Source organism: Platalea leucorodia (assembly GCF_965183815.1).
Source record: "Platalea leucorodia genome assembly, chromosome: 5".
Taxonomy (NCBI): domain Eukaryota; kingdom Metazoa; phylum Chordata; class Aves; order Pelecaniformes; family Threskiornithidae; genus Platalea; species Platalea leucorodia.
The window spans coordinates 42,494,713-42,521,838 of record NC_138827.1 but is presented as its reverse complement, the minus strand read 5'-3'; the positions used below and the strand labels follow the sequence as shown (position 1 = coordinate 42,521,838).

At 36.6% G+C, this 27,126-nt stretch overlaps 1 protein-coding gene across 3 annotated transcripts in view; it reads right to left on the bottom strand.

The window, feature by feature from the left end:
* LOC309591789 (putative oxidoreductase ZK1290.5) overlaps positions 1-27,122 on the bottom strand; it is a 50,296-nt gene extending 23,174 nt beyond the window's left edge. For 2 of the 3 annotated variants that reach the window (XM_082314573.1, XM_082314574.1), the window contains exons 1-3: positions 27,022-27,122; positions 11,053-11,301; positions 3,415-3,516 (exon numbers count right to left, since the gene is read on the bottom strand). In XM_082314573.1, coding sequence (XP_082170699.1) covers positions 3,415-3,516; positions 11,053-11,301; positions 27,022-27,106 — 436 coding nt within the window. In that variant the 5' untranslated portion in view covers positions 27,107-27,122. Of the gene's footprint in view, positions 1-3,414; positions 3,517-11,052; positions 11,302-26,391; positions 26,462-27,021 lie in introns of all 3 variants that reach the window. The other variant, XM_082314575.1, reaches the window with a different exon arrangement.
* Between the last annotated feature and the right edge of the window lie 4 nt (positions 27,123-27,126).

The following is a 27,126-nucleotide window of genomic DNA, read 5'->3' as shown; positions in this document are numbered from 1 at the left end:
AAGGATCTTTCTTGTCACCTGAATCTATTGTTTTCTATTTAGGAGAATATTCTGATGTTACAGCTCAACTCCACACCTTCATTACGATTATATATAGGAAGCACTACTAAGCAGTCAAGGATTAAGAAACAGTAAACTTAAGGATGCCCACACATCTCCATGAATGCACATCTACCAGTTTACACACCAATTTCATTGGCACATGCTGCATTCAAATAACAATAGACCTCCTAGTTCTTCTACAGCCAGAGGTAGTTACGAGTTTACTAAATTTGGATTTATTATAATCTGAGGAGTTTTGTTTAACTTTTTATGCAAGTTTTCTGCTCCCTAAAATATTTATTTTAATAATTTTGACAAAAAATTCAGTTTTTTTTTTAACCTGTCACATTTTTATTATCTGGGGGCAGAGTCTTATAAATTAGTGCATGCTGACCTGGACAGGGGCACAGACCCAGAACCTCTGGTCTCTCCTCAGCTGGGTGAGAAGACATTTCAGGCCAGAAGCCCTGCAAGTTGTGCTCCTGCAGCCCTGTGTCTCAGCTGCTAGGTGCTGGCTCTCAGATGAACCTGGTTGAATCTATCTTTGTAGACATGACCTAAAAAAAAATTCTCTCAAAGCTATGAATGTAGATGCATTGGGATTTTTCTTGCGTCAACTTGTGACCACTGTGACCAATCTAAAACTTAACACAATCTTAAAAAAATCTGCATTAAAGACTTTTACAGTCTTGGGTACTAACAGTTTATTTACCCTCCTCCCAGGGCAATTGGTAATAACAATAAAAAAGACTATTAATAATTTACATTATTTTAAAATGTTGCTTGCCCCAGGTAAGTGGAATTTTGCAGAATAGATATTAACCTGGATTTAAACTGAAGTGGAAAGAATGAGATATTCAAATATCTGCACTCAAATGATCTGTGAATACAGAGATGTGATAAAAAAAAAGTCTTGTTAACTTCAGCCAGACCAAAGACTTAGGTCAATATCGAGATCTTGTAACCATCTCATAAGTCTCTTGCAGATAGATATACATTATCAGTCCCATAACACAAAACAATTTTTTTTCTACAGAGAACAGTGTTTATTGTCACTGCACTTTCAGCCGCTCTTCAATGTGGACAGAGCTAGTTGCTAAACACACTAGCAAGTTGAATAATTTCAATACTTCCTTTGTGAATTGACTGCAGAAACATATTATTTGTTTAAATTGTCAATCCTTAAATGTGAAGCTTTTAGTTTTTGCTATTTTTTTTTTCCCCAGAATAAACATTCCTTGCAAACAGGAACCAATGACTACCTGAACCAATGTCAAGTTCAGAGAAGACAAAGAACTCACCTGTTTAGTACAGAACTTACAATTTTCCCCCCAATAAATGAAGCTGATTTTTTTCCCTCAGGTAAGGATTTTGACCAAATCCTATATTCAATTCATACCAAGGCTAACGTTGCTCACATAACACATAGCAAGTCACATAAAGATATGCAGCAAGTGTTTAATCTTCAGTGGAAAGTCTAGTGGTTAACCATGCAAACAAATTATTTAACATTTTCCTCAGGAATCATTGCATTTCCATGTCCAGAGTGGTTAACAGTTGTGTGTCATTTCAGTAACACATAGTTATGGTCAGGACATCCAGAGTCTGTATCCCCTAAAGCAAAAATGGGGAGGTTTATGTTCTAAGGCACTTGATTCGACCAGACTAATAAATTTTCCTTCCCCTGTAGATTATCTAATGGAGGTAATTTAGACAACCAGAGCTGGAAAACTTATGCTCAGCTAAATGAATCACGAGTCTATAGAATGCTTAAATTCAGAAAAAGACTGAGGGTAGCAGTGTGCAAATTGACAAAACTGTTGAAGAAATGCAATTGCAGGAAAAATAAATATAACATGTGATGTCTGTAAAGAGGTATCACACATAGGAACAAAAAATAAAAGTAATTTTTCCTTTGCCTATGAGGCCAGTGATGGCATTTCCAGTGTCTTACTGGAAGACCACTGAATAGCCCACAGTCTTTCCCATTAGGAAGATATAGAGAGAAAGAAAGAGTTGTGTAAGACAGGAAAGATTACAAATACACATGCAAAAGCAGAATAAAGCCAACGGGACAGGAATAATAATAGACGGTGAAAATACAACCTCTTTGCAGCAAATTAGGATGGCATATTTAGGCACAAATGACATGACTAACTTAAATACTCATCTGAAAAAAAACCTTCTCAATGGAAAGATGAAGTACCTTGTCGAGTAATCCATCTTTGGACTTAAAAGTCATTGATGCCTTGAAATATTAGGTCAGTGTAGTGTTTCTTTAAAAACTGAATGTTGTAATCCCTTACATGGCAGAAAACACTTTTTGCAACTTCCCTTATGCTTAATATAAAAAGCAAGAACAAAAGATGTATCAAAGATAATTTACTTCTGTGTTTCCAGAGGCAGACCAAAAGTAATTGAAGGGTTGAAGTGTAAGAGAATAGGTTTATTTATTGCTCCGATAAAACTGGTAGCAGCACACAGCCTGTAACTGCCTTTGTACAACTCTCCTGCTACAATCACAATTTCAGTAACTCTGAGTTAGTGGATAGACTACTTAATCCAAGAAGTCTTCTCCGTGTCTGTGGAACTTCTCTGAAGCTGTAAACAGGGTGGTCCACATTGCCCAAGAATAGCATGACAGGATCTTCTCTTACGACACTATTTCTAATAATACTGCATACTTCAGGAGCAAAATCCTCCTCTTAAATCTACATGATAAATTTTGATTGGGACAGTCTACTCTTCCTATTGCTATGAATGTACACTGAAGTTTGCAGTGCACCAAAAATCAAATTGACAGTTATCAGAATTTGAGAGAATAGCTCGTTTCTTTGAATTTTTTTTTCCAAAAGTTAGTACCAAAGAATCTGCAGTTGAGTATTTGTTCCTCATCTAGGCATTTTGTTTTGTTGACCTTTTCTAAAACACAAATGGATCTATAAAGTACCACAATATATGATAAATTGGAAAATGGCAACATACAGTTAAAAAAAAACCCAAAGGAAGTAAAACTTCGCATGATTTATACTTAAAACAGAGGAGGCTACTACAAAGATGTTCTATAGTGGCATATACATTTCAATGTAATCTGTAGATTTCCTCAAGAAAGTATGCACACCATCATTAATCTCACAGGCAGAATTTGGCAATATATTATTTACAAGCAACACGAAGCTCTCTTATTTAATTTACCAGAATGCTAATGCTGCGATTTCCAAAGAGATTCACATAACTCACACCCCCAAATCCCACTGAAATATGAGCATCCAGTTCAAATTAAGTTTTTGAATATGTCTCACCAGGAATTCCCCAAATCCCAAAATACACTATAATTCCTTCTGCCAAGATAGGTTTTCATTATTATATCACCTTTCTCATAGAGCTCCTCCATCGCTCTCCAGGTTTCAGCTCGGACCTCTCGATTGCTTTTACCCGGAACATGTGCATCAGGCCAGTGTATTAAATAAAGATCTAAAAAAGAAACAGAACCAGACTACTCATTAAAGTGTCCAAAAATATATCTATCAAACCATATGAAACAGCATTTTCCCTCCATAATGGCCCCTAACATATTATCATCAAAATAGTTACAATTACTACTCCATGGTCATTACTGTATACATCCATTTAGTTTTAATAAATGAAATCTGCAACATTTCATTAACAACTAAAGGTAGCAGAAGTTGCACAGGTGCCACAGGTTTAGGTCACTGTAATCAGAATTTCATGGTCACATATGCACTTAATAAACTTTCAACACATAACAAGCCTCATTTAAATCAAAGAGATTTTGGTCACTGGAATTAAGACTGGACTACTGCTGTAGCGCTACAAGTCTTCAAGTTTATGGAAGATAAATATGTTTGGCAGTTCTATAGATATTTTATACAACCTCAGCAGTGGGTCTGGTTTTTTCCTTTCTAAAGGATACTTCCATTTATGAATTTCATTTGGAAATTACAGCACATTCTTTCATGCAGTCTTTTTGCTGTAATTTTGTGGCAGCATTTGTGATTTTTTTAAGCATTTTTAAAAACTATTATTTTAAGGGAACAAAATTATGCTTTACTACATTTTATGAAATGCTAGCACAATTTCAAATACCACTAAGATTTACTGCTGATGAAATTATCCAAGCAGCTACTTAAACTGGCTGTCTCAGGAAAGCATTTTTTTGTGTTGTCTCCATGCAAGAAAAGACTATCCTACTGAAAAGGGAAGCATTTCTCACATAAATTAAAAATGAGAAATTTACATGTATTGGACTCAGAGTTCCAAATCAGATTAACTAAATTTCAAAAGTGATAGGATTTATAACTCCTTTATATGCTTGTAGACAGTGCTAGACATTCTGAAGGAGAAACTTAGGACATACTTTGAAAACAATTACATTTCTATTTAAATCATAACTGAGATTAAACAAGTAACTGCAGATATCCCAGTCAAAGGGGTGTTGGCCTTTGCCACATACATTAGTCTGACACAAAACAGGAAAAGGAAATAAATGCATGACTGAGATGTGCATCGTTGTCTTTGTGCTTTGTAATATTCCTTTCTTGGCAGTTCAAATATAGAGCTAAGAAATAAAAAAATAGACCATTTGCGATGAGCAGAGTTTTTTGCTCTTTGAATGCATCACACTATTCATTTACAGCACCTCTTTGTGAAAACACAGATCCTCTGGCCTGTTTTTTTTATTCGTATTTAAGGACTGCATTAATGATTACTATACCACTGGGCTGGTATACGAGCTTTCCACCTCCATAAATACAAATTCAACCTCAATTTAAGAGGAAAAGGTAACATGAAATTCACTATAATACACCAGTTCCCATTTGGGTACATCATTGCAATACTATTAAAGAGAGTATTTTGCTTACTCAAAGAATCTAATTAGAACAGTACAGAATTTTGTATGGTAAGATACAGTACAGATGTATCACAGAAAAAATTATTTTGGGCGTATCACAAAAATCATGAGCTAAATTTGCACTTTCTGATACCAATAACCCATGAGACTTCTAAACACAATTGCTCAGACAAGCAAATATCACTCATATATAATGATTTGCAGCATCTGGATTTGTGTCATATTTAAAGAGAAAGTTGCTCATTCTTTGCCCTTATATACATAAAATCCACTCCCAATTTAGAAAAGAGTAAAAAAACACATGCAGTCTTGCTCATCACTGATCTGTGAATAATTACTTCTCTCATTGCTCTGAAGAAAGAAATTATATTTATTAAGAATAAATACCAATATATGGCATTGGAATAAATATCCATTTCTGTCATATTTAAGTGAAAACTAATATTGGAATATTGATTAACACATTTTTTAAGGTTATGTTCAAAACTCAGGACTACTCTAAATCTGTTGCCAATAAAGTCTCTTCATATTTTCACTGACTTGTATTAGACACAATCCCAAGGATTAGCATTTGGAATTGCTAATATCAAGTGTTTATTTTGATCCAAAATCATGTATGCCATTGGTGGTACTTACTGCATAGACACTTCCATGTTTTAATTTTTTTTTTCCTTGGATAAAGCAAATGTCATATGTAAGTAGGTGTAAGTTACTGGTATCTGATGCCTACCTCACATAAAAATGGAAGAATTACATATCTTTAATTGCTGCTTGTTATGTTATCCAAATCAGACTAATAAGAACTGCTTAACTATGCAGAAACATGTCCTATAGCACCAACAAAAAGTAATCATTAATTTCAGCAGAATTCCACCAAAAGCCTGAATATTCAGTTAGACATCACAGTTTGCAAATCTTCACAGAAATAGCTACACCATGGATTTCCACATACAAAGCTGCTTTGTACTCAGCCCAAGAAATTGAAGCACTCTCAGAAGAATGACTTTTAACATACTTGATAACTGAAAGATCTCTGGCCTTGGCTATTTAAAAAAATGCAGTGCAGCACCCTTCCCTGTATTAGCGTCTGAGACCTCTTCAATGCAAACGTGATTAGCTGTCAGTCCTTTATTTCAGAAAGGTGATGTTACCAGGTATGTGATGTCCATATCATCCTATTATGTTTATTTTAATGTAGGCTTTCTGTCAAAATAAAAATTACTTCACAGTTAGAAACACATGCATTTAGGGCTAGAAAGCATCTACTGGATCACAAAGTGCAGTCCTCCTGACTGCAAGAAGTGTTCGCGAAAGATGTGGGGCAAAGGCACCTTATCTCAGAGACGGAGTAGAATGGGCTTTCTGCCAGTCGTGCACAAAGCACCCCAGCACAGCTAGAAGCAGAAGGAATACAATGTACCACGCAATGAGCAATGGAGCTGCCACTCTATTCAAATATACTAAGCATAGTTCATTTTAAATTAGGATCTGCTTACTTCTGCATCTGTTAGAAAACTTTCCATAATACCTGTAGGCCAATAAAAATAGTAAGCACCTCACAAACCAAGGTCTATGATTTCATCTTCATTTGTACACACTTTCACACCTACACACTTTCTTTTGATTAAAATATTTCCCCTCCTTGGGGATTACACAAACACAAATAGTCTTATTTTCATTTTGGAGGCAAGAAATTAGTTTTAAATTATTTATCAAAACAGCTTAAGGTTACACTAATCAAGAAATGTGTAACTTTAACATTGGAGGTTTTTAAGAACAGACTACATTTTTATTGGTTGAGAATACTGTGGTTGTGCCTTGTAGTGTGGGATAGATTAATCAATACTTTGAGATGTCTTCCAACCTTTTTTTTTTAAAAATCTTATCTCAAAATAAAAAAAAAGATTCACAGTATCAGAATGCATTTGATAAAGAAGAGAAATACCCAAACATTCACAATCAAATTTTGTATTTACCAGCTGTTTACAGACAATCAAGCCATAGCAGTGCAGTGGTGAGAGCCTGAAGGTCATTCAAATGTCAAAACACAGTGCTGCAGGAAAACTAAAATTAACATGTGAACTGCTTTCACACAGTCATTTAAAATAGAGTGGCTTATTACTTCTTAGTGATTGCAGCACCCACAATCAACACAGTTCCTCTTAACTCAAGAGTACAGAGACATATTACACATTTAAAAGCCAACAGCACAATGTCATGGAAATAAAAGTTTGCAATTCTGTTCAAATTCCTAATACAATATTAAAAAAAAGGTCAAAACTCACTATAACAAACCTAGTTTTGAAGAACAAGCCCTGGCTCATATCAAACCTAAAAACAAAAGTATATTTTTTGTAATGTTTAGCACAGTTATCTTAATGCCATGATTGTATTTTCCCTGCTTTTCTCAATCGTCACTGCACTTAGTATGTACATGATGTATTTTTCTCTCCCACTCAATGGGGGGTTTCTGTTGTTTTTTATTCTATTGAAACAAGGATCAATGTGAAGCAACCTCCAAAATTTTCTGAATTCATACACAACCTGAATGGGGTGTATTATCATCATTCATGTGATTAATCTATTACACTGAATATGCTGATAAAACATTTGTTCAACTCCAGCTGGGGATTTGTGACAGGTTAAATTTGCCCGAACATGACAGACTCGGAACAGTCAAAGGGAAAATAAAATTGTTTATGAATTTGGTAACCACAAATCACATTCAAGAAGAAGTTACTTTGGAGGTTTGATCCAAAGCCCAAGGAATGTACTCTGCTACTGCCAAACCTGTAAGATTTGCTGCCATTTCATATTGGTTTACTGTGACTGCTAGTTGAGGACCGCATTTAGAAAATGCAAGGAGCAGAATATCTGTTACAACCACTGCCCACAAATAACACAAATTTCCAGCTTCTCATGGATATATAATCTACTGATTCAAATAAAAATCCTGGAACACTACTCTCCTAATACCATTTGCCCAAAAAGTGTTTATCGAAAAGGTTTCTTAACAGTATTTTACATGGAACACTTTTTCTCTTGAAAAGCTGCAACTGCTTTCAGCAGTTCATCTGTTTCAATGGCTGGCATTCTATATACTGCTAATGCACAGATTTATCAATTCCTGTTAGATTATTTCCCAAGTCTCTAATTCAGTCTGCATGGATGCACTGTGTAGCCCATAAGGATCCTCAAGAAAATTAACAGGACCCTCCTTGGAACAAAGAGCTTAGCTGCACATTTACCTGCTAGGGCTCCTACAGCTTCTTCTTTTTGCAGCCTTCTGAATGACTAACATCTCCTCCAACATAAAGGTCTAACTTTACATATACATAATTCAGGATCTTTCAATTTTCTATATGAATCATGTATCTCATGGAAATGCTGCAAACCACCACATATTTGGTTAATATAATATAATGACATCAGGAAATTCTGATTTAGGTACATTTCATGTACCTTTATTCCACATTCCTATTTCACAGAAAAACTGCCAGCTTTAACACATGCTTGTACCCAAAGAATTTGCTTTCCTAAATAAGCTTGGACACAAATTGCCATGTTATTACCAGATCCTTTCTTGCCATGGATTTCATGTCCTCTCTATCGTATAGACTGGCCAGCAGAAATGGGACATAAAATGCAGGTGTGAATGAAAACAAAGCTAGGATATCTAAGCTTAGTTCTACAAGCTTATAACCGTATTTTCAAACCAATCATCTTCTGCATTCCATTTACTTTTGTTAGACTTGTGATAACCCTCAAAATTTCCATCAAAAAGCTCTTACTCTAAGCATTCTTGAAACACTTGAAAAGTTCATGTTTCAAGACATTGCCACTTTTTGCTTAAAAATCCATCCAATAGCACCTTCCAGCTGGGTGCTTTCAGAGAGGAGGTATAGGACTCCCTGAAGCTTTCTATGAACCCCATGAAACACACCATGTACTGTACCTCCTCTAAGGGTCTACTTCACCAGCATATATAGCACTAAAACTAGAACTCAAGCTTCTCTCTTTCACGTGAGTGCAGATCATACTATGTTTACCAAAAATGGTCTGTGGAGTTGATCCAACAGAGATTAAACTCAAGCAGCCAAACCCGTTACTCCAATTGCCATCTCATCCTTCTTGCGGAGGTCACCATCCTCATTGACAGATCACTGAATTGCATGTTAAGTATTTCCTAGGCCATCACAGTTTCCAAATCATCAAGTTCAAGCAAACTGAAGCCAGCATTGACTTAGGTCACTATGTCAGACTAAGTGGTGGTTCAGGAAAAGCTTCATAAATCCTTCAGACATCTCCACATCAGTGGAAGAAAGGTGAGGAAGGAGGGAAGATGGGTGAGGGTACTAAAAAGAAAAAAGAAAAAGTGGGGTGGAAATCTGTTATGGAGGCAAATTGCACAGGCAGTTGTAATACTCCTTAATTTGTCTTACTAATAAGAGCAAAAGAAGCCTCAGAGCTGAACGTATTTGACAAACTGAAATTCTGTTTATGCCAGTCCAAGGATTCACACACACAGTGACAGTATTTGTGCATTTCTTGCTCTCAGATATTTTTTCCTTGTTTCACATATTTCTGCTTAGCAGCAATACGTAAACTGAGTATTTGTGTGAGCACCTACTTTAATCACTCTACTACCTGATAAAATAAAAGCAAATTACAGCACTAAAAGGAATCACTGAAAATGATTTCCTGGAAGCGAGTCAAGATTTCCTCTCATTGACATTCAGCACCAGTACCGTAGCAAGCAGAAGAAAAAAGAAAGCAAACACAAAACGTAACAAGCAGAAAGCAGAGAGGAGGAAACATGTTATTTCTTAACTTAGAGGAGAAAGTCAGGGCTTGAAACTTTGTTTATGAAAGTCTCCTTGCAGTGACCTGTATTTGCATGGGACAGACAAAAAGAGATTTTAATTCATTTTGCATTATTCTGCATCTGTGCAGGAAGTTAAGGGATACATTTCCATAAAGGATGGAGCCAAAGATGTGCATACAAATATCTCAGTTTTTAACAGATACAGTTTTTTTCCCTTCATCTTGCAATGTACTCAAGCAAAAAAGTCAGTGAATATAGCACACAGCTGCTATTAAAATTATATGCCGTTAATTCTGCAAAATCTGTGTGTCACAAAACCTGTTCACTTCCTCATTAAAGTTTATTTACTGGTAACAGGGGGACAAGGTGAGGAAAGAGAAGCAAAATGAGGGTTTTCAGGACACTGACAGATAATGTCTGATGGTTAGGTCAATCGTTCCTTGATTATCAGCATAAACACTATCTCCACCAGTGTCATTATTTTAGATTATTACTTTAAATTCATCTTCCTCTACCTCCACTTTCTTTTCATTGCTCCAGCTAGGGAAGAAGCAGCAAACGCTTTTTAAACAAATTCCATGTTTATTTTTATCAGGTACCTCCTCTCCTGTGACCTATTGCGAAGAATTAATTGGCATCATTATTGCAGCTCTTTGCTTGTCCAATAAGGGAGTAACAAGATCGCATCTTTGACTACAAGAAGTTTATGATCAGGGTAAATTTGAAAGTGCATAAGTCTAATTCAGTGTTAGTTAAATTTAGTCTTCTAAAGTCTTGTAGATACTTCTAACATTTTCCCCAAAGTATATTGCATCAGACAGACCAAACCAAAGGCAGTTATTCAGAATTCTAAAAAGTTAATAGACCTACAGAATAAGCTTTAGAAAGGACTCCCATTCCTCAAGATTCAACAGACCGCACAAGAAATTAGGCATTTTTGTCACCCTGTTACCAATAAATTATTGTAAAGTTTATGAATTCTTGTTTCATAGGTTTCGGGCGTTTTTAGCAAAATATATAAAACTCATGTAGTGGATCCTCAAATCAATTTAACAATGAAACATACTTTTACAAAACATACCTTGATCTGTTGTAAAACATTTGCAACAAAGAAAAATTCTGTGCTCTCAGTTATATGCATGTGAACTTCCTAGAGAACTAACAAAACAACAAATCTGCAAATGTGTAAATAAAGGCAGAATTTGGTTTCTATGATATATCTGTACTACAGAAGTTTTTTCAGGAATTCATTCATCTTTGCAAATACTCACATGGAAGGTGCAATAAATAAGCTATATGTAAAGATTCATACCAAGATACTCAACACCAAGTCTTTCACATGACTCCAAGCAGGCCTTTTTTGTGTTTTCATAGCCATAATCACTATGCCACAGTTTGGTGGTTATCCAGAGGTCCTCCCGCTTCACACCACTCTCTTTGATGGCTTTTTGGAGGAGAGATTCACAGCCGTATCTTTTTGCTGTGTCAATATGACGAATGCCACATTTTTGTAATGCATGGACCACAGCATCATGGGAATAGCCACCTTGATGGGAAGTACCTAAACAAACAAAATCAGGAGTGAAGTGTCAGCAGTGAATTATGAGGGACATATTTTATCAGTCTTTTTAATTTTTGTCTTCCTTTTTTAATACTGTCACAGAACCTTCTTATTCAATTTTCATTTCCTAATAGTAAAGAAGTGGGAACTGACAGATCCCTAGGCTGGGAAAATACATAAAGTGCTAGAATGTTGACGCTGATCAGAAATAACTCCATCAAAATCAAATATCAACAGCATTTAACTGTAAAGAAGTGGTTTCAGAAGTCAGGCTGAAGACCATCAAAGAGAAAGCACATACTTTATGGAAAATTAGTATATGGCACTTAATTTTCATATAGGAGCACAACATTTACAGATGAAAATATTAACAATAAGAAATAAAATATAACTTAAAAAGCAATTTCCTTTGCAGAAAGCATATCCTGAAACCTTTACTCTGTTGAACTCCTGGTAGCTTCAAGTTATTATTGCATTGTACAACCCCAGACCAGGCCATACTGCAGGTGCAATTCACATAATGTCAAGTTCAGCAGTAACCAAAACAATGGAATCCTACACAAGAGTTACAGAATGGGCATACAGGCAGTTTCAGTAACAAAGTACTGAACTCTCATTGTGTAGGTATTCACTGGATGTGTATTTTGCATGTCAAGGGGACGGAAGGAGGAGGAGACTCAGCAGGAAAAGCAACCAGCAGGAGGACTGTCAGATAAAGAACTGGTTGAGAGCAAGGAGGATGATGTTTCTACTTACCCTTTCCTGTTAGTTGTTTTTCCTGCCATGAGCCCCTCACCCATTCACCCTCACTCACACACTTCCCACAAACAGTATTTTCTACAGTTTGTTGGAGGAAATGCTCAGTCAGTTCCAGTCAGCTACCAAAGCCACCTTCTAAGATGATGATTAGTACTTAAAGGCCCTGGTGCTATAAACAACAGTTGGCATGCAAATGGCTACGTCAGGAGCTTCAGAAGGGCCCTGTGCAGTCATGACAGTTGACCGCAACAGGGCCTTCAGCTACTGCTGAATCTAAAGAAATAAAGGACTCTAGGTCAAAGAATAATATAAAGTGAAATTGGAATCTGCTGTTAACTTTCTCTTTCCCTCCAAACATAGTATTTATTTCTACATCAAACACTATCTGCATGTTATGAAAATAACAAACGTATAGGGCAGAGAAGGGAAACAAACTAAAACACACACAGTTACCTTAGACTCATCCTTCAAGCCTCCCATACCTCAACTGGAGAGAGAATGCCCACGGGAGTCTGCATGACTTCCTCACACACGTCGTAACAACGCATGCAAGAACGAGAACTTATAAAAGTCCTACTTGTGTGCAAGGCAAGCCAGGTTCTCCTAAATGCTTATAATTTTTGTTCATTCCCAATCTTAGAAGGAAAGCTAATGATACCGCTGTAATCTTGCTCAACGCTTCAAGTCATTTAAAAGAAGATATAATATGGTCTGATATCACTCACGTACACCTGAGGATCACGACATTCTGCTGATCACAATGGGACAATCCCCACTGTTCATGACCTACAAAACTTGTAGTATGGAATTCTTGATTTAGCTTCATGGGTTTTAGAGTGATGAAATTATAGTACTATATTCCTACAATTTTGACATGTATATCGTAAGTATTTTACCTTCCAAATGTAAACAAAGTTTTAACATTTTAAAAGACAAAACTTTAAAACCTTTTGTTCCATAGCCACTAATTATGATTAATAACTGGTTTAATTTCTGAGTCATCTAGGAATAATGTCCCTATAACTTGTTTTACATCAAAATAAGTCAAGCTAGACCAACTTACAATTTCAAAACAGCCATTTCAAAATCTTCATGAATGTTTAAGAATTTTAGATGAATGCTACTCCATTGCAGCTATGGGCAAAGAACATATATGCAATTATTACATTATTCAGATCCTACAGGAATTTTATTAAAGAATTATATAACTAGCATAGAGAAATTACTATACTTTTTCATAACAATCCCTTCACTTTTAATAAGCTGGTATTGGTGCCAAATAAATGAGGTTGTAACTATTGTGTCTGTTTCTGGCTGAATGGACACTTCTAAGCACAGAATGAATGGAGTTCATTTAGAGGTCTTGCAAATGGACTCGGACTCTTTTCATGCATAATGGATTTCAGTAAGAACATTTAGGACAAACAACTTTTTTTTTTTTTTTTTTATTTAACCCTTTTAAGTTAAAGGGAGAGAATGGGAAAGAAGGAAAATTCAGAATAATTTTGTTATTGTTCCCCATTCAGTGATGGCACGCACACTTGTTTCACAGGAAATAAAGAGACCAAAATCAGTCTGGAGGGAATTATCTCCATTTCTATGCCTAAAAATGAACTACGACAGTCCTGATGCACTAAAGAGTAATTCAAAAAAAGCTTAATTATTTAATATTACTACTCTGCAAACCAACTTAATCATGAACAACAGGTTTCTAAGTTAATTATGCTACTAACATAACAGCTTGTAGACTTTAGAAATCACCATTTTCTTGTGTTTACTCATGCGACTAAATATGTTACAATTCATAGATACAGAAGAGCAACAAAAGAAGGTGGAGTGACTTAAATTTCTATTTTTTTTAACATTTTAAATCCAGACTTAACATTATTTGAACACATTAACATTCTTACATGTTTGGGACTACCCTTTGTTCAGAGAGATGTAATTCGCACTGTACGTGTATATTTAAAGACAAAACCCAATCTCACATTTAAGACTAATATGAACTAAGACCCATTCCATCCTCTTACTGTTTCTAAAAATATTGAATTAATATATTTTATTCTAGAATTCTCTGATAAAAATAGGAATTACTTTTAATAAACAAAGTCAAATATAAATAAGTCTGGCAAAACTCCCTATTTTTTAGCTAGTATTTTAACTTGTTTTTCTAGGGGAATAGCACTGTTCTCTCACTTACTGAACTAAGCCAAATTTGACAGAGCTGAAGATGTCTGAGATAATTACATTCCTACAGATTTTGTGAAAATTAGTGGTTGGGAGGGACAAGGATACCGCAGTGGAAATATGGATAGGTCAAAGGACACAAATCCATTGAAAACTAGGCTTAATTAGTTACGCTGTTCTTTTTGTCATGATTACTCATCACTTTCTTGATATCCTGAAGAACACTGCTATCAAAACTGGGATGAGAAACGTGCTCTGGCAATCGATAAAAAGCTTCAAAGATTATTAGGAAGGCAGAATCCTATTCACAATGTGGTTGCTGGCGGGGGGGGGCAGGGAGGAATAACCAAAAAACCAAACCAGCAACTCCCCCCAAACCCTCCAAAAAGATAAAATCAACAACACTCCCCCACCCACCCCTAAAAAAAAAAAAACACACAACAAAACGTGAAACAACTAACAAACCAAAATGCTACCCCCCCAGTTTTATGCACTGTCTCAGCTGACTCTCAGCCTCATTAAACTTTCTGCTCTCCTTCACAGAAGCTGTAGAACTACAGACAGAGATCCAAAGCACCAACAGCTCTTCAAAAGAGAATCGGGACCTACTTTCTCTCCCTGCTTTCTCCCTCTCTTTGTGGATGAGTGTGTCTTTACGTTCTTTGTGAAATGTGAATGTAGTATTTATCTGAATATACAAAAATGTTCCGTGATATGAGTAACTTTGGCTACTTGAAATCAATGGAATCACTTCCATTAGAAGAGTTCCTGTCAGTGAAACCGCAGCCAGGATATTTAAAGATCATATCACAGATTAATTGTCTTCTGACATCAGTAGTCAGTACTAAATTAAAACAAATTACAAACAAAACACCTACAAAAATGCCCATTCCTTTGCTGATTTTTTTATCTACAAGTAATCACTTCAGAAAAGAACTCTCAAAAGCAAAATCTCAAACATCCTTTTATCAATGTTTACGTACTCATTGTGTATATATGGTACTGTACACCATAATAGGCTAGAAATACCTTGTTCTATTAGTTTTATTTCTATTATTTCAATGTTACAGCCACATAATGTATCTTATGAATACATCAAAGTTTTTGGTGTCAATACAGTTTGATTTCCACTAATTACCTTATGAGCAAATTTGATGATAAAACATAAAATGTTGCTTACACATATAGCAAATGAACATATAGCACATTTCAAGGTTTATCGCTAATCCATTCACAAAACCACATGCTGCTTCTGTGGAATGGCTCAAGGACAGGCAATCCTTACTTACTGTCCTCGCTTACTCTCATACCTCCTCCTTCACCATTCATATGATCCTCTGACAAGCTGATTCAGATTGTTAAATGGCCAAAAAAAGTGTATAGTTTTAGAATTATTCATGAACCTGAATGACTCCCCAGAGGGGAAAAAACAGTCAATTTTGGGCAAGGGATGAGGCAAGAAAAGTTCCCCCCTTAGCAGCAACAGTTAAATAATTTGATATATTCCGTGTTTTTATTATAATAAATTAAAAGAAAAAAAATAATCACAGTTGTGTTCAAGCCAACCACCAAATGATCAGAAAGACCTTCTCCATGAACTTGTCTCCTGGAGCCTTTCTTTCCATTACGTTCCCCAACGCCATCCCTAGCGCTGCTCTCATACAACCAGATAACGTCACACAAACTTTCTATAACCACAGCGCTAGAATGCAAGTGTTCTTACTGCTGTATTTTGGCATAGTTTTTACTTAACAGGGTCAGTTACACTGAAAATCATATTTAGCATCGCATGACAAAGTATTCATACCATCCTCTCTTCTTTTGTAGAGTGTAGGGCTTTCCTTTGCAGCAGGTGAAATCAAACAAAGTCAAGCTTGTTATGAAGCTATTATACTCTACAAGTTTCATAAGGCGACTACAGAGTACTTCCAGTTATGGGATCCAAATTTAGTCACAATCACTTTTACAAAATAACTTGCACATTTTACTCAGAGTCTAATAGTGGCATCTAATGTATGTATAATAGAGCAGCTGCCTTTGCAGGAATGGAACCTGTAGAGAGGATGGGTTTCTAGAAGAACTATTAGGACAACGTCAACAGTAACTAAAAGGCACTGAGCAGACTTGTATTATATAACCAATGCTCTGGTCAGAACTAAAGCAGCACACGGGTTTATCTAAAACTCAGTCATTTAAGGCCATCAAAGCTGTATAAAAGTTGCCAGAACAATTGCATTTTGTGAGGCTACAACACAAAAATGCCAGGGCAGTGCTGTAACTCCAATAAACAGATGTGGACAGAGGTTGTTGTGTACAAACATGGTGCAACATGAGCTACAGTACTTGAAGCATGGGCATGAATTTGCTTCTGCAAACCTCAAAGGACAGTGAGGATGACTGCCAGCACCACAGTAAGGCCGGTACTTCCATACTGTAACAACATACCGGTATAAGAAGATTCACCAGAGAATTCCTGATAGAGGTCTTCGTTGCATTTACACACATTTTATGGCATTACAGCTGTACTGTATGGATGTAGTATTTTCATGTTCCTAAATAATATCACTATGCTAATGAAACATTGTTAATAGACCTGGCCTATGTAAAGTCTAGAAATTACACCACGAAATTTCTCTTGCCTCTGTAAAAGCTATCTGGATTATGGATATGACTTTTTTTTTTTTAAATATAAGTTTTACTTTGGTAACGTTTCTCTTCTTTTTTTTTTTTGCTAAATATGATCCATTGCTTAGTGCAAAGGGGTCACTCTGGGACTGTTTTTCTCCTGTGTGACTCAGTTAGAATAAGCTCATAGAATTCAGTAACGCGAGGAAGAAAAGTAGGCAAGCATGATTTTAAACTCTGCAATTCTACTCAGGCAACTCTACACAGGCACCAAGGAACAGAATGGAGGAATACAGCCTTGCTGCAATGCAAAAGGGTAGGAGAGAGCCATTACATGTTTATTATGTATTCAGGGAAAGGGAAGCCAGAATTGCTAGTTTTCTCTCTTCCCAAGAGGAAGGAAGACATGGCAATGAGCCATTGTTGACAGCAGCACTCTATTCCCTCCATCCCAAAGAGGCTTCGACTGTAAAAGATATTCAAATCATGGACTGTAAAATGACCATACTTCTCTGATCACTGACCTACCATTTATCTAGTCAGAACTTTAGGAAAGGCTGTATAAAAGCAACTTCTCAGAATGTATCTCACAACAAATCCAGAAAGTCTGCAAGTAGCATCTATCATCAGTGGGATGCTATGGCTCTGATATTGCACCAATTCACTATTGTATTTCTGGCAGCAAAACTACACTAACACACAAAAAATGCAAGTATTTTTTCTGTAGGAGTAAAGAGCTTTCCACTGGAAAGTGCCACCTATTTAAATTATTCAGCTGTTGTATACAAATATTTTTATCATGCAGAACTTCTCAATTAAATTTATAGGGAAGGACAACTCTGGAAAGTGAGCTATACATTTGAAAGGCAATTATGAATGTGTAATCCATGTAGAAATTTCATAAGCAGAGCAGCAGCACACATTTATTTAAATGCCTTTACAGACAGACTGCCAAATCTTGAAGCCTTTTCTTTCACTCCACACTTTCCCACCGCTGTGAGAACTATTTCTCATTAACAACCAAATTGGTTTCAGATGCTCTGCTATAAGATGTTACCTTAGAAACCATTTGGTAAAAGACTGTGGCTTCCTTCCATAGAAATCTCAAGCAGTGAAAAGGCAGATTTTCTGGCATAAATCAAATCCAATTTCTAGGGTTCACTAAACCTTTTCTCCTCAGAATAATGTTTTGTGACTAGATCTTAGCAGTTAATAGTGCACGAAGAATTGCTGGTGTGAACCAGTTTTAAATGATTTTCATTCTATTCCTTTTGTTAACTCAATTGAAATTACTTCCAGTACTTATCATACCTTGATAGAACTTTTAACTTTATAACTAATAAGGATATGTACAGCAAATAAATAGATTGAATAAAAATATGTTATTTTCCTCCTCTTTAATACATCTCCTTAAACTACTCTATCTGATAAAGATTACATTAATTGATTAACAACATTAAACATTTGGAAATACTTCACAATAAATGAGACAGACCTGTGACAATTTTTTCCTCCTCCAAACAACTTCCACAAAAAAGAACGATCAAAATAATTAAAAAAAATTAAGCCCATACTCTGTACTTAAGTAGGACATTATCATAAACATTCCTGCTGTGAAAGTTTGGCTTAAAAGTTATGTAAATAATTTACAATTAAGCATGATCAGCATACAATTAAGTAGAGGGACAGCTATTTTTAAAAGTGTTATCAACCATGAGACCAATAATTCAAAACCACTTTGAATATTGTAAAGATAATATTATAGAAAAAATTATAAAGAGAACTGCAATTTATAGTGACTTGTAGCTTACAAGATGAAAATGTATGTACAATAATTCATCACTGTAAGATCCTAATTCAAGATGACAGTCAAGCTGATGACTGATTTTTGACATCATAACAGTGCCCTTCATACCGACCAGACTACCCACAGTATAAATGCAATTGTGAATCATGACAAGACCCTACTCTTGCAATACCATGTGACACTGCAAGGTCCGAGACTTGCAGCGTCCCACTGCTAACTAATTGTGTTCATGAGTTCGAAGGACAGCAGCAACCCAGCTATCTGTAGAGCAAACTAAAAATGAACAATAAAGAATGTTTCTGATCAAATGTTTGTTTGGGTTTTTTCCCCACATCATCTAAGAATTTAAAATGTATTTTCTCAAGGTTTCCAAGACAAACAACATTTCTTGTAGCCCCTCCTCTCACATTGCACATTCAACCTTAGAACAGTATGCATTAGAATGCAAAGCACTTCAGGAAGAATTCAGGCATTAAGCCTGGGGAACAGAGCTTACAGTTATGAAACTGATGTAAAGCCACAAAGATGGCTTTCCCCTTTCTCTCCCCTCGTAAGGAGGATTTTGTATCACTCTCTGTGCTGGAGGTACTTGGCATAAACATTAGAAGAACTGAAGAAAGTTTAGGAATCAGTACCTCCCTCTTCCCGATTTGGAGGCATGAGGAACTACTGCAATTTAGGTTACAGCAGCATGTGACATCACCATTCACTGCTGCCAAAACTATGCTAGGGAGCTCTGGCAAAGAAAAAAGGTATGATGATTAAAATCTGCTACATGAAGGGTGAAAGATAAAAGCCAGCTTTCTTCCCCCCCCCCAAGTTTGGTATCATTTTTCTACATTACAGAAACATGGTGAAAGACAGAAGTTAAATACACTGGAGCTCGTTTCTCTGTTCATGTCAAACTGGTTACAAATAATTTGTTCATCTAGTGGGCAATTAAGCTTGTAACATTTAAAAGTATTAAGGGCAACAGCAAATTTAAAAGCATACACATAAAGTGCTTCTGCTTATACTGATTAAGGCTTTAATTATTAAACAGTGATAGAAACCTACATTTGTTTTTTATTACTTAGACTTAGTGATGGACATTTAAAATTCAGTATCACATCAGCAACAGTGTGATTACCAAAAAGAATCCAGCATGAGAAAGGAAGCTATCTTTCTGCTATTGAATCACAGTTCATATGCCAAAATATAAATATGGTAAAATCCCCAGCAAAGATATAAAAAACTGACCTCCTAGATTTGTAGGTGTACAAAGAGAGCAGAGACAAAGGAGCAATTTCCCCCAGAAAAATAAATTATTTCTGTACTGTGTCCACTCTGGTATAAGCAAAAATTGACCCAGCATTTTGCCCCACATGCATTTACTAGCACCCTTTAAAACAACATTTGTACGGCATTCGTTCTTTTTTAAAGACTAAAACACCACCAGACTGGAAGCAGGTGAAGTTAGAGGAAAGCAAGGAAGGCAGGAGCTCCGCAGGTTTAGTCAAGTTAGGAGAGGACACTGCTTTGTTCCACTGTCTACAAATACACAGCTGCCTGGAATATGGCCACATTTTGTACATGAGAGAAGTTAAATATCTGGAGGCCCTCAAAGCTCAAGTACAACTTCTCAAGGTCAGATCTACTGAAACGGTGGATGAATTGAGACAGAAAGATTTATAGATGTGGCATTTTGTTCATCACAAGAGGCTATTAAGGAAACTTGGTAACCATGGGTGAGAAGCAAAGTCCCGACTGAGTAAAAAAAAATGGTTGAGACATAAAACAAAGGGAAGAAATAAACAGCCGATTCTTATTACAGGGCAAGATTAATAGGGGGGAGTGCCATAGGTCTTGGTATCGGGACCGCTGTTCCATAAATTTCCTTAAGAACTGAAGCCATGAAGAAGCAAGAGCCATGAATAAAAAAAAGGCAGTAACAGTGGAGAATGACAAAAAGTGAAGGCTTGATTCTGCTGCCATTGAATTGAAAAGCAAAATCTCATTTGATTCCAATCCCAACTGGACTGGGTCTTTTTTCACCACAGCTAAGTTTAAGAATGAATATGAGCAACTCTAGGATTAATAATTAAGAAGTAGGTAACTGGATTAGTAATACATAATGGAACGAAATGTTAAAATACTTCCACTCAGCATTAAGATTCAAGTTACATGTAGCATTTTGATGAAAAAAAAAAACAACAACACAACCTGATGTAATGAAAGTGGAGTAATCTGATTCTATGTTTGTCTCCAGAAAAATCGCACTTGTCAAAAGAACTGGGAACAATACAAGAAATCTTATATGGTTGCAATGCAAATGATGCAATGTCTTAAACAATGCAATCAGCAAAGTCAGTAAAAACTGACTTTTACGATTTATTTACTTAGATAAAGCTACAGCTGAATATCAGGAACCTTATCTATGGAACACCCTGAAACGAGGACAGGAGAGATTTTAATGGTTTCCCTTGAGTATGGAGGGATTCTCCATCTCTGTGTGTGTCTGTGTGTATTATTTTACCATATTAGTAGTGCAACATACTGACAAATGCAATAAAGATGCAATTTAAGCAAGTTAGTAGTGCTATAAGTTAACCGACATTATTTATTGGGATTGATTTTTATTCCTCCCAGGCTTTGTCTATGTGACTAGAAGCTGCTCAGAGCAGTACCTGTCTACTTTCCCAGTTACAGTGCCTAGAGTAATGGCACTGTCCGTTCTTGAACGATCTTCCATAAAAAAACATCATTACTAATAATAAAATACTCACTGTGTGTGACATGTGTAAGGCACAATGAATATAAAGACTCAATTATTTTGTTTAGTAATTGCCTGTCCTGAAGTCCCTTCCCAAAAAAAGCATGCAATTAATTTTATACTTTAATAAGAGGGGATCATTAGAGAACTTTTTATCTCACCAAGTTGTTATTAATTCTAGCTACCCTAAGGATTACATAGAAAGCAACTTTACAAGAAAGCATTCTATGAATTTTTGGTACCACCAGTACATCTTGTCAGGAAATCATATGCTATTTGATAACCCCCCCTCAATTTCATTATTACTGTCCCTGTAAAACAAAACAAAAAAAACACCAAAAAAAAAAATCCCTTTTCTAATGGGAATATAACTACCATATCAAAGGGATGAAGATAGTTTCACTAGAGAGAGCCAGAACAAGCCTTAAGAGATGTTCCTTGGTGTTTTGGGGACCTTTTGTAATAAGGCAAATTTTTTTTAATAGAATAAAGCATTCAGAGAAGTGTACTGGTAAAGTTCATGAAGAAATCAAATCCTTTTTACCACTAAGAGCTTTCTCAAGTTTCCCTCACATCACGACACCTTCCAACAAAGAGTGATGCCATGCTGAATTTAACCATTCAGCACATGACCTTGAAAAAGCTTCCTAATACTTCAGTTTCAGGAAGAAGAGCCCTTGTGCTACCGAATTATATCCAAATGCTTTAGAGGGTAGCATTTTTACCCTTCAGACCTTTTTTTTTTTTTTAAAAAGTGACAATTCTCTAAATGAAGGCTTCCTACTTAACAGCAGTAAGCATGAACAGTACAAACTATGCATTTTTCTTCCAAAGCCTGAAGAGGACAATATTGTGTGTACCACTTTGACAAGTGATCCATTTTTGAGGATGTCGCTTTAGATAAGCACCAAATATCCTGTAGTTAAATTAAGACAATGTAAGAATATGTAGTTCTCTACTATAGTAGAAAGACTCACAAGATATGCGATTCTCTGATATATGTAGTTCCTACAAAAAAGTGTAACTACACCAACTTCAAAACAGTGTAATTTTATATCAGTAATTTGCTCTGTATTTCTAAAACACTAATAAAGTAAGTCCTGCAAATATGGAAAGAAATTATAGCTATCTTATTAGCAAGATAGTGAATATATCAGTTTTCTAAAGCAATCTAAAGCCATTATAAGGTAATGTACTCCCTGGGACATAAGCTTTACACTTGTATCAAGCATTAGGGCCAAAATGCCAATTCATTTCAGACTTCAGCGTACTCTAGTTGAAAGCAGCCTTTGTAATGAAAATTATCATTGACCGTAAACATGCCTGAACCTCTGCATATGAATAACATTGGCTAACACAATTGTTCAAATCAAGCCATAAGAAATACAAAGTTATGAACAGTTTTTATAATCATACCATAAAGAAGATGTAGATTATTTTTATTTGTTAATTAAAACTTTATCTATACAGTATATTTCCAAGACAAAGGTGGGCTGCCTTATAATAATCGGTAGGTGCCTCGGGAAAGTCAGCTTGTTTACCATTGCTAGTAGACTTGTCTTTCTGCTGGACACAAGACAGATACAATACAGTATGAATATGCATGCAAGTAAATACAGAATTTTGGATGTACAGAATTTGACATGTTATTCCAAGTAACCTTTCAGACTGATCATAAATTTTGCACCATATATAGCCTTCTCTGGTGTACAAATCCATCTTTCTCACTAGAGATTTTAATGGAAATGGATCCTCCTCACCCAGAACAGCTTGTGTAAGTCAGTGCAGAGCGTCAGAAAGAGAATGGTAAACTAATGAAAGACCACTTAACCTCCTCCCTTCCTGTCTCCTCTTTCGCATCAAACCTCAATCACCTTATTAAATGTCTTCTATATAAATTTGGAAGCCAAAGCAGCTGTCACATGGAAACCATTAAAAAAAAGAAAACCCAGTTAAAAAAATACCACAACAACATCTTTTGACAACTAAAACTTGAAGAGAAAGATCAGATATTTTTGACAGAATGCTATTCTAGGCTGCTGCTGTACTCTCTCTCCAGTAACGTGTTCTGGCTGAGAAACATGTTACCTGTCTCCTACTCCAGCTCTCAGCTGCTATGAAAGGGGTTTCATCACTTGGAAATAACTCACATCTCTATCTGAGTTGCCTTCCAATTGACATGACTGGATAGTTGCAACCACCTTAACACAGCACATTTTATCTCTCTCTGAAGCTTTTAGAAAGATTATCTACCAACAGAGGCAACATACATATCTGTCCTCTCAAAGACAACTTTTCATAGATAACAATTATGTCTGCATGTTTAGGATAAGAAATAACAAAGAAATGACCAAATCTTAAATCCTGCAGAAAATGGCCTTGTAGAAAATGCATCCTCATTGAAGAAAGTTCTCCTCTACTTTATAGCTGAGTAAATTTTTTGCGCTGCAAACATTAGTTAAAGCAGTAAGGCTGTAACAAAAATAAGCCATTAATTTGTAAAAGAGTAGTTAAGTGGGAACACCTACCATAAATAAAGATCCCATTGTGTTAGGCCGCATATCATGGTATTTATAGCTTGACCACAAATGCAAGTGTGGTGAGTCAACTGGGGAAGTGCAAGTGGGGAAGCTCAAGCTTCCCCCAAACTCCGCTTCTTTTCTTAAATCCGCAACGTTTTGCAGCATATATCAAGGATTTCTTAAAATTACCTGACTGGTTCTTATCTATTACAACATCCTCAAAAAGCTGCAGAATGTATAAGCAATATGTCAAGTGTTACTCTAGCAAGACAGTATCAGGTAAGTGAAGTCAAAGAACCAAATCCTGCTGTTTATGACACCACTGTAAGTCAACAGAAGCTCCTTGAAAGCCACGCCTGACAGAAGTTATTGGGCCAGAAAATTTCAAACTTAATTCTCTTTATCTTCTATGTTGCTTTCCATTTTCTGTGGTTTGAGTTCAGGCTTGACAGTCAACTACTCAGTACTTACCAATGTAATGAAAGGACACCAAGCAGCCAAAAAAAGACTATTTACATTTTTTTTAAATTTTTGTAAAAAATCTCCAAGCAAACAAAACTGGCAAAAAGTCTTACAGGTTAAAACACACAAACAACCCCTTCCCCCCCCCCCCCCCCCCCCAAAAAAAAACAGTGAAAGGAAAAAAAAAAGCAGTTTTGAACAACACAGGCCCTTTTGCTCATTATATAGGGATGCCGTAAGGGACAGCTGCATCAAGTGTTCTTAAGGTTAATAGATACTAAAATAACAAATTCATACATTGAGCATACATATACCACATTTTTATGAACATGTGTATGCACATAAATACATGGTAAACGCAGTTATCAACATTTTGTAGGCTTTTTTTTTTTTTAAATCTTCTGGCTGATGATGCTGAGTTGCTAAGAATTTTTAACTAATATGTGCAGCTCAAATGACTTTGGATACTCTGAAACAAGCATTGCAAGCTCTATCTATTCACTTAGTGTTTCTGGATTAAAAAAATGAGCTCTATTAAAATCAAAAGCCAACTCCTATTGACTTAAGTGGCTTAATATGCTCTAAAACCCACAGCTCCAATTTTGCCCTCCTTTATACTAATGAAAATCCTAAATAATTGCTCTAAAGTCAGTACACACTCATGAAGATGAAAAGAGCACAAGGGTCATTTTATTTTATAGCTTAGCTTGATACTTTTGTGACTGATTAACTCCAGCAACTCAGACAAAGAACTAAGTGCCTTTGATTTGTATGTTTATGTAAAATAATGGAAAATCTGGGATATCTAATTGACCCACGATAAAAGTGCATCATGAAAGACTGATTGGGAAGGGTATTCATGTTTTAGAATATTTTATGAATGAAAGAGGCTTCTGGAAAGCCTGTTAGGAAGAGACAGAAAAGGACGCTCAAATACTGTGCCAAAAGAATCTGAGGCTTTAATCATGAGACAAATTAACTCTTTACTTTTACAAGAAATAAAAACTAGTTAATGTCAACTACATAGAGAGACAACTGTTCAAAAAACCCAGAAAAACCTGGTCAAGTATGCAATGGTCATTTGTATGTGTATGGTATGTGTTTGCCTCTTTGTGGTACACCTTCCAGGCACTCTTTGCTACATCTCCTGTTTTGGGAAAGTTAATGGTCTCTTTATCTGTTATGTGTACAGCATGGACAGTGCTCTAACAGCACAGAATTACTGGTATTAACCCTCCTCTGCTCACACAGTCCTACGCTGACTTGGAAGAATGGCCTTTAATCATTTAAGAGTTTGGCTCTTTTGAACCGTTAGCAAATCCACCAATTAGATGGATTTGGAATTCAGAATAGTATAAACCTGATATTCTTATGTACAACTAAAAATACTATTCCGCTGCAAGCTGAGCTTGGGTTTATACCATCTACAGTTCACTGAAAAAGAAAATCCTTTTCGTCTTTTCTCAAATAGCTGAGGGAAAATAAAGTCTTTGCTTGCCTTGTGGGAAAGACAAAAACAAACAAAATCCTTAGTTCAAATTTCACAGACACTTTCATGCCTGAGCATGCACTCTCACTGCAGGAGTATATTCTGGTTAGCCTGTAGTCTTGTTTTGCTAGGACCGAATGCAATAGCTTTCCTGAACTATCACTAGCATTAACTCAGACAACAAATGTGGTCTTATAAGGACTTCTAATTTTTTCCCCATGTTCGCATTTTAGAAAACAAACTAAGAGATGATTGCAAAACTTCTTACTGCACAATTGATAATAAAATCAAATTTAAATTATAAAGTTAATTTGCTTTTGCATTTTTCTATTTTCAGGCAGATTTTTTTTCTCCTAAAAACATATTAAAAATGTCGTACACACTCGTATGAACAATAGCCAAAAACATGTGTTTGTTAAACTTCAATATAGTGTCACCAAACCTTGGTTTTCAAAAAGGAAAAAAACAAAAAACCAAAATCACACACCAGGTTCTGATGCACTGCCAGGGTTTAACAGCATTGGGATTCTTTCACTGCACACACAGGCCATGTGTTCCTGCAACCACAAGGGACAAAGTTCACACAGGCCTTCTTAACACGAAGCTGAGATTCCTACACAGGCTTTCGACTGCAACAGGTGCTGCCGACGAAATAAATTCCAGCAAGATTAATTCAGGCTCGACAGCCTGCTTTAAAGAAAAGTCTGCTCCCAAGCCTCATTAAAAAAAAAAAACCAAACCCAAACAACAAACATCAAACAAACCAAAAACACCAAACCACCGAAAAATACCCTGGGGGAAGCGGGCGGAGAGACCTACACTCCCCAGCAGAAGAGCACCTGCTCTGCAGCTCGCCTTGCCCCAGAAGGTCCCATCTAACAGGACCACGAGGGCTCACCCAGCAATAAATAAGCCTTTGGCGGAGCGCCAGGCCTGCCCGGCTCAGCGCAGGCAGCCTCAGCAGGAGGCTCAAGCCCGGCCGCCCCTGAGGCAAGCCCGGGTGCGGACCAGCGGTTAAGGCCAAACCCGGACGAGCCGGCCTGGCCTTGCGGCGAGCCCCGCCGCCTCACCGCGTCTCTCAGAGGGAGGCGGCTCCGCGGCGCGGCGCGGCACTTACCGAGCCCCAGCACCGGGATGCACCGGCCGTTGGCGAGCGGCAGCGCGGGGCCGCCGGCCGCCCCGCCCCCCTCCGCCGCGGCCATGCCGAACGGCTGCGGCCCGC